The 17,663-nt window shown below is 42.1% G+C and overlaps 1 protein-coding gene across 2 annotated transcripts; it reads right to left on the bottom strand.

The window, feature by feature from the left end:
* Positions 1-1,108: 1,108 nt before the first annotated feature.
* Positions 1,109-17,400, bottom strand: HRH4 (histamine receptor H4). 2 transcript variants are annotated; one of them, XM_045041939.1, is made up of 3 exons: positions 17,063-17,400; positions 8,266-8,429; positions 1,109-2,807 (listed from the first exon to the last, which is right to left on the bottom strand). In XM_045041939.1, exons 1-3 carry the CDS (start codon positions 17,091-17,093, stop codon positions 1,974-1,976), a joined length of 1,029 nt encoding a protein of 342 aa, XP_044897874.1. In that variant the 5' UTR covers positions 17,094-17,400; the 3' UTR covers positions 1,109-1,973. The 2 variants fall into 2 exon arrangements, with proteins under 2 accessions (XP_044897874.1, XP_003995130.3); XM_003995081.4 differs by lacking the exon at positions 17,063-17,400 and adding an exon at positions 14,677-15,021.
* Positions 17,401-17,663: the final 263 nt, after the last annotated feature.

Raw genomic sequence — 17,663 nt, 5'->3', positions numbered from 1 at the left:
TTTCCATACAACACCCAGTGCTCATCCCAAAAGGTGCCCTCCTCAATACCCATCACCCACCCTCCCCTCCCTCCCACCCCCATCAACCCTCAGTTTGTTCTCAGTTTTTAAGAGTCTCTTATATTTTGGCTCCCTCCCTCTCTAACCTCTTTTTTTTTCCCCCCTCCCCTCTGGTCTTCTGTTCAGTTTCCCAGGATCCACATAAGAGTGAAAACATATGGTATCTGTCTTTCTCTGTATGACTTATTTCACTTAGCATAACACTCTCCAGTTCCATCCACGTTGCTACAAAAGGCCAGATTTCATTCTTTCTCATTGCCACATAGTATTCCATTGTGTATATAAACCACAATTTCTTTATCCATTCATCAGTTGATGGACATTTAGGCTCTTTCATAATTTGGCTATTGTTGAAAGTGCTGCTATAAACATTGGGGTACAAGTGCCCCTATGCATCAGCACTCCTGTATCCCTTGGGTAAATTCCTAGCAGTGCTATTGCTGGGTCATAGGGTAGATCTATTTTTAATTTTTTGAGGAACCTCCACACTGTTTTCCAGAGTGGCTGCACCAGTTTGCATTCCCACCAACAGTGCAAGAGGATTCCTGTTTCTCCACATCCTCGCCAGCATCTATAGTCTCCTGATTTGTTCATTTTAGCCACTGTGACTGGCATGAGGTGATACTATTGAATGTTAAACATGTGTCTCCTATTTTTGAACTTAATGCAAGGCACAATTGCATATAAAAATCATAGGCATATCTAAGCATTTATGTAAAGGATTTTCATATTTTAGTGTTTGAAATTAACCAAGGTTTAAAAGATCTAAAAAATACGGAAATGACTAAGGAACTCTGAGAAGTTACCAAAGAAACACTAATAAAACCTTATAGGAGAGATGAAATTAACAATGAAATCAAAATAAAATTTTATTACAAAGAAGGAAGAGGAAAAGGTGGAGGAGGAGGAGGAAGAAGAATTAATAATAACAAAAAATAAATAAATAAAACATCACCAGACTAAGAAAATGTGACTCATCAGCAAGGTATAACTTACACTAATGGCACATAAAGAAATCACTCTTAGCACTACACACACGTTAAAGACGTCAAATAAATACAGAAGTATATTTTATTAATAATTATTGACATCTATTAGTTCTGAGAATGTTAAACAGCTACATCAAGTTTAATCATAGAGTCCTTTTGCCATCTCGTAGCCTTTCTCTTACATATTTTCTCACAGATGTTTTAGCTGATGTGGAAGTTGGAAGAAGAGGGCAGGAAGGACAAAAGGAAAGCCATCTTTCAACCAGTTGGTGATCTTGTCTCTCACTTACTCTCTTATCCTATGATTGCCAGGCCCTCTGAGGAACTCTGAGAACCGCAGTTACCTGCTCTTCCCTCCCCACACTTTCTGCTTTTCTGGAATCAGTAGCATAGAGCCTGGAAGTACACATGCCTTCTACCTTTCCATCTGGGCACACCCTGGCTCCCTGCTCCTGACAACTCAAACCCCAACATGCCTTCCCACTTCCAGCGAAGAGGACAATATATCTCCTTCTTCTATTGTATACTTTAGGAAAAAATGACTTTACAACTTGGCAATTTCTCATCACTATAAAATAAAAGGGAAATTCACTTAACACTATAGCAAACACTGAACATAGAAAACAAGAACTCTTGACTTTCGCAATCAATGTTATATAAAGATCTAAAAGACAAGGAAGAGGCAATGAGTAAGAAAAGTACAGTGCATTTGTGGCTGTGAGTTTACAAAAAAAGATTGTTGTCTATTTCTGGTTATTTTCCCTTGACTTCCAGTTTCTGATTTTTCTTTTAAGTTTGCAAGTGTTACAATATTATGGACTTTTCTCATTTTGCCCTGCCTAGTGGAAAGGGAAAAATGAATGTCAGATCAAATTCATGTAGGTGAGCTTAAGACTAAAATTTTTGTAAATGATAAAATCATCTTTAAGAGGACATTGACCGATTTTGTGTTGGTATGGGTTGCTTTTTCACATGAAATATTCTCAAGAAAGCCTTCTGGAAATGTTTGTGACATAATGGATACAGAAAAGGATTGACAAGGGAATTGAACCATTGAAGCCAAAAGGTGATTTCATACCAAATTGTTTGAGGACGCTGTTCTGGTGAAAGAAATGAACGAATGATCGTGAACAGAGAATATGGAGCCCAGCAAAAGGCAAAAACACCTAAGAGAATGGCCAGTGACTTGGCTAATTTCCTGGCTCTGAGCAGTTCAATGTGTTCCCTTTGGTGAAGACATAGGGAATCACAATGGGAGAGGGAAGCCATTTTGGAAGCAATTATATTGGTATTCGTCTGGGCTCTTAGAGAAAACAAGAGACTCCTCTTTCTACCGTGTCTCTTCGAAGGAACAGATGTTGCTGTTTCCTTCAGTTCAGGAAGAGATGTTCTTGAAAACAGTCCACCCCTGAGTAAGGGTCCACAGTTATTGGGAGGGGTAGGAGAAGTGAGTCCAGGCTGGCTTTGCCACCGACTGAGATTACCACGCTTCCACAGCCTCCAGTAAATGTATATGTTGAAATAGGCCACTGACAAGACTGGAACCACAAATTCCAAGAATGAAGTGATGGCGAGGATGTACCATTTGGAAATGAACCCAGGTTCACAGTCCTTTTTCTCCGAGACTCTGACACTGGAATTATTCCAAGACTCTGAAACTAGAATTATTGGCCCGTGCACTAAGAAGGCCAGAACCCAGACAGCCACCATCAGAGCTACGATCTTCAAGATCCCAATGTGTTGAGTTCTGTAAGATATCTAAAAGAGAGCAAATAAGTTATTTTCATTATAATGAACATATGTTGGTTGCATAAGGCATATCATAGACCCTCAGGAGTTTCAGGGATATGCAAGAGGTAGGGAAGTTACCTGGCCTTGAGTAACTGGGTAAGTAATCTAAAAGGTCAACCACCCTCTATGAGAGATAAACACATGAACCAAGAGTTTTTTGAGGGGACCTGGAACAGACAATCTCCCTAAGCTTCTTTTAGATCAGTAAGGTTCCTTCTAGCTCATATATTCCATATTTCTCTGATTTCCTCACTCAAGGGAAAGGAAATTATTTCCCCATGAAACTGGAACATGCCTCCCTTTCCACTATGGCTCATGTACTATGTTTCTCTGAGTTTCTAAGTCTCGTGCTACAGTGTTTACTCATTTTTATTAAAAAGGTGCAACAATGCCCAGCACTGTCTTTCTTTGATGGATTGTGCAGGCTGGGAAGGGCTCACCAATTGGCTGGAGGTAAGAAGAAGCTGGCTTCAAAAAAAAAAAAAAAAAAGGTTATTTTTATAAACTGCAGGGAAGTGGGTTTTTTTTCCCTACATTACTAGTATTTCTTAGGCTAAGCTGAAATGCATATGGTGCTGACCACAAGTTCCCATATAAAATACACTTCTTTGCCTTCTGCTTCTCATGCCACTAATTAATATATCTCTTGCACTAAATCTAATGATTATGAAGATGGTAACAATACCCAGATGGTCATAAAACTGCATTTAGTTTTTTAATTGCTCTGTTCAGCCTTTGTAATGATGTGATGCAATATGCTAGGAAGTGATCTCTATTCTATTATGCATAAGGTCAAATGGGATAATGGACATCCAAGGGAATTGAGAAGATGATGCCCATCTCTTCATCTCTGGGTAGTATTTTTGACAGGTAGCTCAAGCATTGCTTGAATTCAGGCCCAAGCCAGTTGGCATGGCCTTCCTGACATCAATCAATGGCCCAGTCCTCACCCACGACAGGATCTGTTCATTATTCAGAATATTGCCTCTTATGCCTTCCCCACCCCAATAAGATATCCAAACGTTCCATCAATCACATTTCTTTTATGAGGCAGAGCAGCCTGCAGAACACACTGGTGGTAACAGTGAGACGGGATTGCAGAGCCCTTCTGAGTGCCTGTTGCAGGTTGAGCTGTGTCCTCAAAAGAGATACGCTGAAGTCCTAACACCCAGTGTCCGCGTGCACGACCTCATTTGCAAGTTAAGATAAGGTCATACTCGATTAGGGTGAACCTCCCTGTAAGAGGCACACAGACACACAGGGAGAATACCACGGGACAATGGAGGCAGAGCCTGGAGTGATGCATCAACAAGTAGAGGAAGGCCAGGAAAGCCAAGGATGGCCAGTAATACTAGAAGCTAAGAGAAAGGCATGGAACCGGCTGCTCTAGAAGCCTCAGAGAGCATTGCCCTGCCTACACTTGGATTTTGGACTTCAAGTCTCCAAATATCAAATTTATTCCAGAGAACAGTTCTCTTGTTTTAAGCCACCCAATGTGTTCTACTTTATTACAACAGTCCTAGGAAACCAGCAACAATATTTTCATGGTCTTGATTTTCCTGTCAAGCTTCCTTCATCTTCAGTATACTTTCCACTTACCATCTTAACTCTGCATACATGTTAATTCCCACTCCTTCCAATGACACTGTTCTACTTTCCCTCACCCACCCTTACTTCAGCCATACAGAAATTTGCTCTCCAGAAAATGTGTCTGAGCACTGTAATCATGCACTGCCATCTGCATTGAGCCTTCCTTGCCCAAGTTATTATCAGATTTCCATCTTTCAGGCTCAGCTCATGACCCTGCCCTATCACACTACTTCGTACTACAGCAAGAGCTCAGCTTCCCTACAACTACTTCCCACAAGTTTCAGTGGTCTTTGAGGGCTTCCTGGCTTACACAGCTGTATTTGAAGTATTAGCCAACAGAGGTGCAAGAGCTGCCTGAGCGCCCCTCGCGAACATCCATGCACTGGTGTTACACAGTTGACTCTGTGCTAGGTGCTAAGGACCTGGGATCCAGCTGGACCAGCCCTCACCACAGGGACAGCTTATGTGGCCAGAGGAATTCCTCAGGGCAAGACTAGAAAACAAACCTACTCATTTTCTCTCTGTGGACATCACTCCTTCTGTCTCTGTGACTTCTTTTTTTCTTTTTTTTTTTTAAGTTTATTTATTTATTTTGAGAGAGAGAGAGGGGGGGGGCACAAATGGGGAAGGGACAGAAAGAGAGGGGGAGAGAGAATCCCAAGCAGGCCTCATACTGTCAGCGCAGAACCCAATGTGGGGATCGAACTCATGAACCACGACATCATGACCCAAGCTGAAGTTGGACACTTACCCGACTAAGCCACCCAGGCACCCCTGTCTCTGCAACTTCTACACACTTCTCCTAACTGCACCTGGGGTAGACCTAAGAGCTTAGACATCCAGTGAAAGGATGTCCTAATGAATGTTAAGTGGGAACACCCAGGAAAGGCTACAAAAGAAATATTAACACAGAAAACAAGGAAATGTTTAAGTACAAATGGGAAAGATTGTGAATTAGAACACTCTTTTTTGAACATGTTGACTGACTTAAAATAAGAAATACATTTTAGGGGTGCTTAAGTGGCTCAGTTGGTTAAGCCTCCGACTTCAGCTCAGGTCATGATCTTGTGATTTGTGAGTTTGAGCCCTGCATTGGGCTCTGTGCTGACAGCCCAGAGCCTGGAGCCTGCTTCGGATTCTCTGCCTCTGTCTCTCTCTCAAAAATAAATAAATGTTTAAAAAAATTTAATAAAAAAAAGAAATACATTTTACATCATAACTAAGTCCATAGACAGAGGTATTCATAAAATAACACATTTATTATGTACAAAGTACTCTGATATTTTATACTCTAATTTTTAAAAATTGTTTTAGTATGTTCTTCTATGCACTTTTTCATTTAAAAAAAAGTGGGGGTGCCTGGGTGGCTCAGTCGATTAAACATCTGACTCTTGATTTTGGCTCAGGTCATGATCTCATGGTTCGTGGGTTCAAGGCCCATGTTGGGCTCTGCACTGACAGTGCAGAGCCTGCTTGGAATTCTCTGTCTCCCTCTCTCTATGCCCCTCTCCTGCTCATGTTCTCTCTCTCTCTCAAAAACATTTAAACATTTTTTTGAAAAGTGGTCACGACCCACTGAACTGACTTCATGACTCAATAACGGGTCATAACCTGCGATTTGAAAAACATGAGCTTATAGGCATCTAAATTGTTCTCCCAAGCTGATCTGCACTCTCTCCATAGTTTGTCCAGTACAAACTGCAGTGGACCCTGGGTCAATGAAGTACCCAAGGCTAAGTGTCTGGACGTCCCAACACATTAATTCTCCCCTTCTTCCTGGCAATATGGTAGCTTAGCTAGAGACCATGTTTCCCAGCTTTTCTTGCAGTGCGATGTTACTGCAAGATGTTACTAGCAGATGGGTGTTAGTAAATGTCACCAGTAAAATGTGAGCGGAAATGATTGTATGATTCTGAACCACGTGGTTAAGACAAAATCCCTTGCCCTGGATTTCTGCTCTTTTCCCATCCTTTCTAGGACCTGGAGTGACAACAACCTGAATTTGACCATGCAGAGGAGAATAATGACCTAGAGCAGGGGTCAGCAAACCACTGTCCATGAAACAAATGTGGCCCACCACCTGCTTGGATAAATAAAGTTTTACTGGAACACAATGAATGAATCATTCTTTTTTTTTTTTTTTAACATAGTATGTATGGCTGTTTTTGTACCATAATGGCAGACTCGAGCAGTTGCAACAGAGACCATAGGTCCCTTTCTAGCTAAAGTTTGCTGACCCCTCCCCTAGAGGGTGCACAGCCACCCTGTTAGCCTAGGTCCCTGGATGAGTTTCTGGAACAGAGGCTCCCACCTTTCCTGGACTGTTCTGTGACAGAAAAATCAATTTCTATCTTGTTTGAGCCTCATCTTTGTTCCCACAGCTTACCCTTGCCTTCTGCAATATACCTTCCCAACCCTGTCTACTACAAGCTGCGCAGACCTCCCAAGTCAGAACCATCACTGTCCCCTCAACACCTCCAACACCATGCTTAGTATACTGTACTGAACCCATTTGTTCCTGGATCTGTCTCCACATTAGACTATTATGCTCCTCGAAAGTGGAGATTCTGCGGGCGCCTGGTTGGCAGTTAAGCGTCTGACTCTTGGTTTTGGCTCAGGCATGGCTTCATGGGTTCGAGCTCTGCATCTGGCTCTGCACTGGCAGCATGGAGCCTGCTTGGAATTCTCTTCCTCTCCCTCTCTCTCTGCCCATCCCCAACTTATGGTGTCTCTTTCTCTCTCAAAATAAATAAACTTAAAAAAAAAAAGTAGAGACTCTGCTAATTCATTTCCCAGCACTCAGCAAAATCCCTTGCACAGAGTAGCATCCCCCAAAGATTTGGGTCCTGGGACTCAAGAATGAAGGAAGTTTCCCATCTAGGTTTCCTAGACATCAGATTACTGCCCCTTATGTCTCTACCCCTTTCACCCTCTGTCTTTACTTGCATCTACCCTTGTTTGCTCCCTTGTTCTATTGCTGATCAATTTAGCTGGCTTATGAACTGCCACTAACTTTTTAATGAGGCTATTCCAAATCCTGGGTCAATTCAGACTTTCTTGGCATGGGTCCTACCCTGGCACTAGGAGTTGATCTTTCAGGTTGGGCTCACCGTCTAAGCTATAGCCTCCCTGTACACTGTCTTTTTCCTTTGGCCATTCAAAATTGATTTTCTCATGACATTCAAAAGTGTGGGTGTCTTTCTACTTGCCCACTACATCCCACCTGAGGAAAATATTCAGGTCTTAGTTTGTGTAAGGAATGAAACTGATAGGGATGCCTGGGTGGCTCAGTTGGTTGAATGTTAGACTTTGATCCAGGTCATGATCTCACAGTTTATGGGTTCAAGCCCCACATAGGGCTCTGGGCTGACAATGTGGAGCCTGCTTCAGATTCTCTGTCACCTTCTCTTTTTGCTCTTCCCCCACTCGTGTGCATGCGCATGCACGTGCTCGCTCTCTCTCTCTCTCTCTCTCTCTCAAAAATAAATAAACATTAAAAAAAAAAGGAAAAAAAACCTGATAAACGTACTGCGACCCCCACATCCATCCAATCTCCTATGGACTCGGTACATACCGTTTCTGACAACTCGCCTTAGATTTTCTTTGATGTCTTCCCATTTCAGTGGCACATAGGGGAGTGACTTAGCCAAATCACACACAGAAATTGTTCACTAAGGGCCAATGAAAACTCAGTGCCAGTTAACTGAAGGATAATCAGGCTCCTCTACGGTTTGCCAACTAAACGAAAAAATTACACTTAAAAAATTTTTGCTTGTGGAGCCAAAATTTACAAGCACATAATGTTTAAAGAAGGCAAATTAACATTTTGACTTACAGCATTTGAGACTGACTGGTATCGATCGTAGCTGATGAGTACAATGTTATACACAGATGTTGTACACAAAAGATAGTCAACAGTGAGCCAAAACACGCAGAGTTTACTTTCAGAGCTCCAACCATACAGCGTGTGAGGGATGTATAAAGGAATGGAGATCATACCTGTACAAGGAAAAAAGAAGGTTAAAAAAAAAAAAAAGCACATATCAATGACTACCCAGAGGCATAGGTACACAACACAATGACATATATGACATGACCAAAAATGGCTTGATGATAATTTAGAAATTCATAGTGCTTCATCAGCAAACTCAGGACTGATTTCCTATGTGTTCTTTAAATACCATTTTTACAATGGCTGTCATAAATACCTGTGTTTCCTTATTGCTTTCCAAACGAAGCACAGGTCTGGACGGCATTTCCAGCCACATACAGCACAAGCCATCTTCACGTTCGTGATGCAACCCACACAGGATGGACCAGCCTTCCCCAAAGACAGCCTGTAGTTTCATATCCCCTTTGCCTTTGCCGACAGCATTCTTTCCTCCTAGAATATCCTCCTCTCTTCTACTGAGAAGTCTACCTCCTCATTCTCCATGAAGTTCAAAAAAATGACTTTCTCCTTGTCATCTCTTTTGGAACTTCCTTGGCAGAAGGGACCCCTCTGTCCCCTGACTATGTTGGCACTTTGCTCTTCACTCCCTCTCTCAGGTAGAAATACTTGCTACTTGGTATCTCTGTCATCTTTTAACTAGCTTCTCTTGAGGCCTGGGACCATGTTGTAAGTTGATCTTTGTATTTTTCACAGCACTTAGAGTTGCCCAGTGGCTCACACATTTAACTTGGGTAAGTTAATAACAGCCAATGTATATTGTGCAGTTACCATATGCCAGACATTGTGCTATGTCTGCTGTATATATCACCTCATTAAACTTTCATAGAAGCTGTGTAAGGCAGAAACTATGCTGAGTTAGACGATAAAGAACCTATAGCTCAAGAGGGAGACATGATTGCCAAGGTCTACTCAGCTAGTAATGAAAGATTGGCTTTGAAACCAGGCAGTGTGATTTCAAGACTCCCTACCGGGACACCCGGCTGGCTCAGCCAGTTAAGCATCCGACTTCAGCTCAAATTTTACTCTCACAATTCATGAGTTCGAGCCCCACATTGGGCTCACTGCTGTCAGCATGGAGCCCACTTCACGTGCTCTGTCTCCTTCTCTCTGCTCCTCCCCCACTCGTATGCACGCTCTCTCCCTCTCTCTCTCTCTCAAAAATAAATAAACATTAAGGGAAAAAAAAAGACTCTTGACTTTAACCACTACACTTCACTGAATGAACAAATATGTGAGTGGTTCAGCTTAGCACAGAAATAGCCTAATTAAGAAAAATGACTACCCTGGGTTCCCTTTCCTTAAGCTTTGCTGGGAGTTTTCCACTGGATTGACATTTCAGACAGGTGACACTACTCACTGAGAATATAATCTATTAAGTGGAAGCTCAGTGAGTATCTTCATATTTCATCAGGCACTTGGCAGGATTTCCCATTTTCATATGAGAACCAAGTAAGCCTATCAGGAAGAACAATAGTGAAGGTAAAAAGAAAGGAGAAGGAAAGGGAAGGAGGAAAGCAACCCTACATTCTCCCAAAACAAGATGACGCAAGGATATGATGCTGTAGTTTCAGCACCAGTGGAAGGGGATGCAGAACTTAGCATTCTGTACCTAAGTTCACATACAAAGATGAGACACGAGGCATCATGGAGATGGAAGAGTTGTGTGGTTGTTTTTTTTAAATGTTTATTCGCTTTAGAGAGAGAGAGAGGCAGAGTGTGAGCGGGAGAGGGGCAGAAAGAGGAGACACAGAATCTGAAGCAGGCTCCAGGCTCTGAGCTGTCAGCACAGAGCCCGATGCAGGGCTCGAACTCACAAACCACGAACCAAAGTCGGATGCTTAACCCACTGAACTCACCTAGTAATGGAAGACTGGCTTTGAAACCCAGGCGCCCCAGTCAGTTCTTATATGTAGTTCAAACTGCCTGCTTATTTCATGTTTCAATTATATTTTTAATGATAACTAAGCTTCCCTATGGTGTCTGCCATCTCAAAGATGGGTGTGTGCACGCACACGTATGCATACACACGCCTGTGGTATAAAATAGGTAAATAAGTAAGATAAATCAAAGTATCTGAGATAAATCACCTGAGATAAGTCAAAGTATCTTCAAAACAGAAACATATATTTTGGTCCAGAGTTGTGGCTTCTAATATTCCCAACATGAATATTTTACACACACACACACACACACACACACACACACACACACACACACACTCACACACACATTTCCTCCACAGAAATGACAGCAAAACAGTACAACGCCAGTAATTCTTTGCCTGACAGACACCACTGTCTATTTAAACGTTAAAGGAAGGGAGACTCCTGGGTGGCTCAGTCTGTGAAGTGCCAACTTCTGCTCAGGTCATGATCTCACAGTTTGTGCGTTCTGCTGTCAGTGCAGAACCTGCTTGGGGTCCTCTCTGCCCCTCCCCTGCTCTCTCTCTCTCTTTCTCTCTCCCTGTCAAAAATAAATAAACATTACACATTAAAGGAAGGCTGTGAGTTCAATAATCTTGTCCACACATTTTCTGAAATAGATGAAAGAGGAAGGGTGTGTTTGGGTGTGTCCAAGACTTTAGTTGCTGCTTGACATAGCATTTTAAAAGAGGCGTAGCCTATTCCTTTGGCTTTCGTGAAACCCCGCTGTTCCCTTGTGTTCTACATGATGTTTTAGCACAAACGTCATGCTCAGATCCTCTATCTTGTTGAGTGGGGGAGATGTTTGTGGCTCATTCCACCACTGTGGAATCGGAAATATTTCTAGGATACACCCACTCTGAAGTGTTTCTGTAACTTCCACTCTGGAAGCATACTTCTGGGTCAAATGGACTTGATAAGGAAAACTAAGAACCAGTTTCTTGAAAGGAGCAAGAAGCCTTTGGCATGACACATTAAGGGCGTGGGGGCCGAGGGAAAGAAAACTGTATTAAGAGAAGATGGTGAAGAAATAAAAACAAGGAGGTGAAGGAACAGGGGGAGGAGAGAAGGGAAAAAGAAGAAGGATGGGAGGAAAGCCCAGGCCACTTGCTCACCCCAGCCTGCCCCGTCTTTCCTGTCTCACTTCCTGCTACGCCCTCCATCCCAGTTCTTGGGCCTCAGAAACACCGCACACACACCCCTCAGACCCTTGCCCTTTCCTCAGCACGAACTGCTCTTCCCTCAGAAGCTCCTTCTATTTGCTCAGAAGTGTCCTGACCAGTGAGCCTTGCCCTTGACATTTCAATGGCAACCTCCATCTCTAGCACCCTTTCTCTCCCTCTTCCCTGCTGCTGTTCTCACTAGCAATGACCACCTTCTAAAATACTATGCACTTTTATTGACTTATTTATACTTATTATGTATCCTCCCCACTGTCCCTCCCCCAGTTAAAAACAGAAGCACCACGAGGACAGGGAATTTTGTTCCTATTTTCACTGCCACATGCCCAGCACTTCAAAGAGTGCCTGCTTCAAAATAAACCAGTATTGGATGAACAGATGAGAATGGGGAAGCCCAGTTTGTGTGAACATTGCCACCAGTCTGGTATTGTCCTTTCTTTCCAAAGCCAGCTAAGACGCTACATCTTCCATGAGAAAATGACAGTCAAAGTGGGGGGTGTTGGGGAGAGAGCTAAAAGTCCCTGTGAATTCTTTGGGCCGAAAGAGAAATGTGTGGATAACAGTGAGTGCCTAGAGGGTGTTATGAACTGGATGTTTGGGTTGCTCCCAAATTCATATGTTGAAGCTCTATTCCCCAGGGTCACTGCATTTGGAGATAGGGTCTACAAGGAGGTAAAGTTAAATGAGGTCATAAGGATGGAGCCCTAATCCGACAGGATTAGTGTCCTTATAAGAAGAAACACCAGAGACTCGGTCAATTGGGTGTCCAACTTTGGCTCAGGTCATGATCTCACAGTTTGTGAGTTCAAGCCCCGCATCAGGCTCATTTCTGTCAGTGTGGAGCCTGCTTCAGATCCTCTGTTTCCCTCTCTCTCTGCCCCTCCCCCACTCTGTTGTGTGCTCTCTCTCTCTCTCAAAAATAAATAATCATTAAAAGAAGAAGAAAAAACACTGGAGAGCTTGCTTGCTCTCTCTCTCTCCATGCACACACAGGGGAAACAACACGTGAGAGCACATGGAGAAGGCAACCATCTACAAATCAGGACAAGAGCGTTCACCAAGAACCGAATCAGCCAGCACCTTGGTCTGGTGCTTCCCAGCCTCCAGAACCTTAAGAACGTCAATTGCTGTTAAGTCACCCCGACTGGGGTATTGTGTTGTGGCAGCCTGAGCTAACTCACGAGAAAAGAGAAGAGTCCTGAACTGAGGCATGAAGGGACTAAAGATTAACTGTGCCCTCCTGAAAATGAGGTTCAGACTCTGTCAGCCCCAACCACCTTTGTCCTTGCAGATCCTGCCTGGGCCATCTGTCATATGGTCATGTAGGCCATAAATGCCCACAAGTGCAGATGTGAAGACGGTACCCACAAATGTGATACCAATTTTATAGACGTCTCCCTGTATTTATATATATTGATGGTACTTTGTTTCTGGAATAGTGTGCAGATGAGATATATTTCTATCATTGTAGCTGGTACTGGAGTTTTTCCTCAATAAATCTTTGCTTTCCAACACAACAGTCAGCCTGGGAAGTTGTTCAGGTGCTACAAATTTAGTTGTTCAGGTGCTACAAATGGCCTTCGACTGGAGGCCATTTTCAAAATCTGTAAGAAAAGGGCATTCAACCAAAAGCCCATAATATCTAGCACATGTGATACTCCAAGCCATTGCCACATGGTTCTGGAGCTCAAGGTCTCCTGACCACAAGTCCTAAGAATTGCTGCCTTACAATTACATGAGTTCTGCCCTGGCTCACCACAACTGTCACGAGCCTACAGGCTGAGCCAAAAAGCCCACTTCTGAGCATGGCAAAGGAAAAGAACAGCCTTGACACAAAACGCCAACCTTGTTACAGAAAGTTCTCAGAAACTGTTCTAATTCTTCCATCGTCATGGCAGATGCTGTTAAATAAGTGGACATCTGGGTGAAGCTGGCAAGGAGCATGGGAAATGTGAAGGAGGAGAGTGGCAGATTCACAGAGATTCTGGCCTGTGCCCAGTTGCTCTCAGCAAGCTGTGGGGTTGTTTTTGAAACCAAACTTCCCCATTCCAGCTTCTCCCACCTGCTACATCTCTGCTAATGTCTCTGAGGTAAAGCCTCACTCTATCCAGTCACTCAATTGTTTTAAAAATCTAGATCTCCACACTACCTGTTGAATAGCCTCCAATCCAGACACACTAGCATTCAAGAGCCTTCATTATATAGATCCCAACTACTCCAACTTCATCCCCTACTGATCCCATGTAGCCATTTTTACACCAGCCAACCTGCAGCCCACACTTAGGAAGACATACACAATGATTTTCTACCAGCTTGTCTTTGCTGATTCTTGGAATACTCCTCCCCTCTCCATCTCTGCCTATGGAAATTCTACCCGTCCTTTGAAGTTCACTTCAGATGCTACCACACCCAAACCAAATGTGCTCTCTCTCTCCTCTGAGCACCCATAGCACTTGGTAGGTCTCTGTGGTTCTCACAATGCTCTATACTGTTACAGTCACTGGTGAACATCTCTTATCCACTCTCCTACAATGAAACCTTACTAATGAGACTTAGTCTTCTATAGATCTCCTCATTAGCTAATCATACTTGAGTACCTAACAGTCCTTACACATGGATGGGTAAGCTACTGACATTCATGACCTTGGGTGGAATTGACACGTATCTGCAGAGAAATCAAAAGAGAAGAGGACTAACATTTGTTGAGCAACCCTATGTTCCAGGCAATGAAGTAAATATTTTATGAGTTTTGGTTCACTGTAAGATACACAAAAGCGTTTATGTAGCTATAGACAACCACAAGTTAAGTTATACTAGAAGTTCCTATAAAACAGTATCATCAGCTGACTTTTCTACACATACTTATAAACCTAAACATTGAAGGAAGGTACCTCTAGAAACAAGTAACTCTTAGACTAAAACAATTTTAGAACTATTCTGGACTCATTTTTATTCTATAAAAAGAAAATAAACGATTTTCAAATGAAAATTCTCCTACAACCCCCCCCACACACACACACGTATATATATACTACTCCCCTAAAGCCTCCCCAGAACTTTAATCCTTAAACTTTTTGTTTTTAAAATCCCTAATTCTACACAGTCCCTTGAAATAACAAAAGTTTATTTTAAAGTTATATAAATAAATTATAATTGGAAAAGATTATCTGAAATAAAGATATGTGACTTACCAACAAAGAAGTCAGCAATGGCCAAGTTAAGGAAAAAGTAATTACTTCGATGTCTAAGCTTTTGGTCCACCACAAAAGCTAGAATAACCACAGCATTTCCTAGCATTATAGCAAACGCTACTAAGCACATTAAAAATACTAAAAAAATGTGAGTGCTTGGTAGTAAAGCAATTGTGCTATTAGTAGAAGCTGACATCTCATCAAATGATGAAAAGACCCTCATCATCTAGCTAGTTAGTACAGCAAATGAATCCAGCAAGACGATTCTGACAAGTATGTTTTCCAATCGGATACCTAATACATATAGTCTCCTACTCATAACAATATTTCTCAAAATCTAATGCTGATCTCACTGTACTTCCTGATTCTTGATAAAGCAAACTTGTGATAACAGTTTCCCTTTAACTGACACTGAACAAGTTTTTTCCAAAAGACAGTGAAATGTTTTATTGTAAACATTTGAATGTGACTTAACCATCTTCACTTAATAGAGCAATATTATGTAATATATATGAAATATAATTGGTTCATCATATAAGTAAGAAATTGGGCTCCAGTGAGATTCATTTTTTAAACTAATATAGAACTAGTTAAAGATTCCCTTCTGACCATGATGGAAAAACAGGGGCTGAATTCACCATCCTATCTGACATAGCCAAAAAACTGGGCAAAATATATGAAACAATGGTTTTCAAGGCACTGGACATCAGGCAATGAAGAACAATGATCCCTGAGAAAAGGGGTTTATGAGGCGAGCTCAGCCGTTGCCCCAGCTTACTGTCTTTTGAGACTTTCCAAGCACAGAGCAAGGAGTGGACATCCAGGAGCCCCCAGAAGATTCTTTGAGATGGGGAGGTGAAGATGAGAGTTGGGGAGTATCAGATAGGACTCCATTGCACCGCTGCTCTGTAATATATGCTTTTATTTATTTAGAGAGGCAGAGAGAATGAGCAGGGGAGGGGCAGAGAGAGAGGGGGACAGAGGATCTGTCCCAGACAAAGGGTTCCACGCTGACAGAAGCAAGCCCGATGTAGGACTCAAACTCATGAAGTGCGAGATCATGACCTGAGCTGAAGGTGGATGCTTAACCAACTGAGACACCTAGGCACCCCAATATATATATTTTAACTGCACATAAGCTGGAAGTCTTGTGTACAAGATGGTGCTTGTGATTTAAAAAAAAATGTATCTGATAAAAATAAAATACACATTACATAGTGAGATTTGACTTAAAATATGGTTGATTTGATTGTTTTTCATTCATGGCATGCAAATTAATGATAATGATCTTTTTAAAAAATCTGAATGATGTTCCCCATCACTCTCCTTAATCTTTATTCTTTTTTGCATTCACTCATTCACTACCAAGAGGCATTAGGACTTTTTTTTTTAATTTTTTTTTTTTTAACGTTTATTTATTTTTGAGACAGAGAGAGACAGAGCATGAACAGGGGAGGGGCAGAGAGAGAGGGAGACACAGAATCTGAAACAGGCTCCAGGCTCTGAGCTGTCAGCACAGAGCCCAACGCGGGGCTCGAACTCACGGACCGTGAGATCATGACCTGAGCCAAAGTCGGACGCTTAACCGACCAAGCCACCCTGGCGCCCCAAGGTATTAGGACTTTTTACATTCTTCCACAATTACAAAGTCCCTTCCAAAACTAGCCAGGATTTAAAAAAAATTTTTAATGTTTATTCATTTTTGAGAGAGAGACAGACAGAGACAGAGCATCAGCAGGAGAGGGGCAGGGAGAGAGGGAGACACAGAATCCGAAGAAGGCTCCAGGCTCTGAGCTGTCAGCACAGAGCCAGATGCAGGGCTTGAACTCACAAACTATGAGATCATGGCCTGAGCCAAAGTCAGACACTTAACTGACTGAGCCCCCCAGGCGCCCCAAAACTAGCCAGTTTTTATGTTTAGCCAACTTTCAAGGCCTTTCTATTAAAAAAGCAATGCAGCACCGGTTTAATGTAATTTCTTAATTCCAGTCTCTAAATTGGAGACTCTAAAGAGCATTCAGTGTGAAGGGGGAAGGAAAGAAAGGTTGATAAATACACTGCTGACTTTGTAGTAGAAGATAAGGTACAAAAGTAAACAAGATGACTATAAGCAGTATAGATAAGATTGTAAAGGGGCACTGAGTGGGTTGGCTCATAAGGTAAACAAGGATTTATTTTATGGACAAAGTGTGGTAATCTGGACTTTTTTTTTTTTTTCTTGTAATTTCATGTGGGAAGAGAAAGCAACCCAACAGACTTTGGAGAGCTTGCCTTGTGGTCTGAGGTTGTAGGGAATTGCTTTCATGGAAGTGGACTGCCAGGTAGATAACATTTAAGAAAAAGAAAAATGACAAATTATGTTGGGCAAAATTTCATCCTTTCTTACCTTGTGTGAACAGAGAGTTGACTAGGTGCATAGCTCAGAATTCCATTCTAGGTACTCTGTTTACATTTATTTAAATTTACTGGTGTCAAGTCGCTGTAACTTGTGTGGCAGGCCCCTTCCTTTTCTATCCTTCTGATGTATGTCCAACGATTCTTTTTAAAGTATTTATGATACTTTAAAAATTCAAGTTCTGTAAATAAAAATAAATATATATAAATAAATCCTAGTAGCTATCATCAGTAATCTTCACAGGTGAGTTCACCATTCAAAAGAACCTATTCACAGAGACTGTTTAATAATCACGGACTTTAACATTCAGAAAGTCATGATTAAACCCTTTAAAAAAATTTTTTTTAACGTTTATTTATTTTTGAGAGGAAGAGAGACAGAGCGTGAGTGGGGGAGGGGCAGAGAGACAGAGACAGAATCTGAAGCAGACTCCAGGCTCCGAGCTGTCAGCACAGATCCTGATGTGGGGCTCAAATCACAAGCTGTGAGATCATGACCTGAGTCAAAGTCGGATGCTCCACTGACTGAGCCACCCAAGGTGCCCCATGATTAAACCCTTTTAATCAAGATTGTTAAACATCTAGAGATTTTC

The sequence above is a fragment of the Felis catus genome, chromosome D3 (assembly GCF_018350175.1).
Source record: "Felis catus isolate Fca126 chromosome D3, F.catus_Fca126_mat1.0, whole genome shotgun sequence".
Classification (NCBI taxonomy): Eukaryota; Metazoa; Chordata; class Mammalia; order Carnivora; family Felidae; genus Felis; species Felis catus.
The sequence above is the reverse complement of the archived record's forward strand: the minus strand, read 5'-3'. Positions and strand labels throughout refer to the sequence as shown.

Bases quoted from the DNA above. Each gene is read 5' to 3' on its own strand.
- HRH4 (XM_003995081.4), bottom strand. From the start codon at position 14,902: ATGATGAGGGTCTTTTCATCATTTGATGAGATGTCAGCTTCTACTAAT. The intron at 8,430-14,676 runs GTAAGTCACATA...TTCCTTGTACAG, and splicing joins CATTGCTGACTTCTTTGTTG to GTATGATCTCCATTCCTTTA. The intron at 2,808-8,265 runs GTAAGTCAAAAT...GCTCTCTTTTAG, and splicing joins ACCAGTCAGTCTCAAATGCT to ATATCTTACAGAACTCAACA.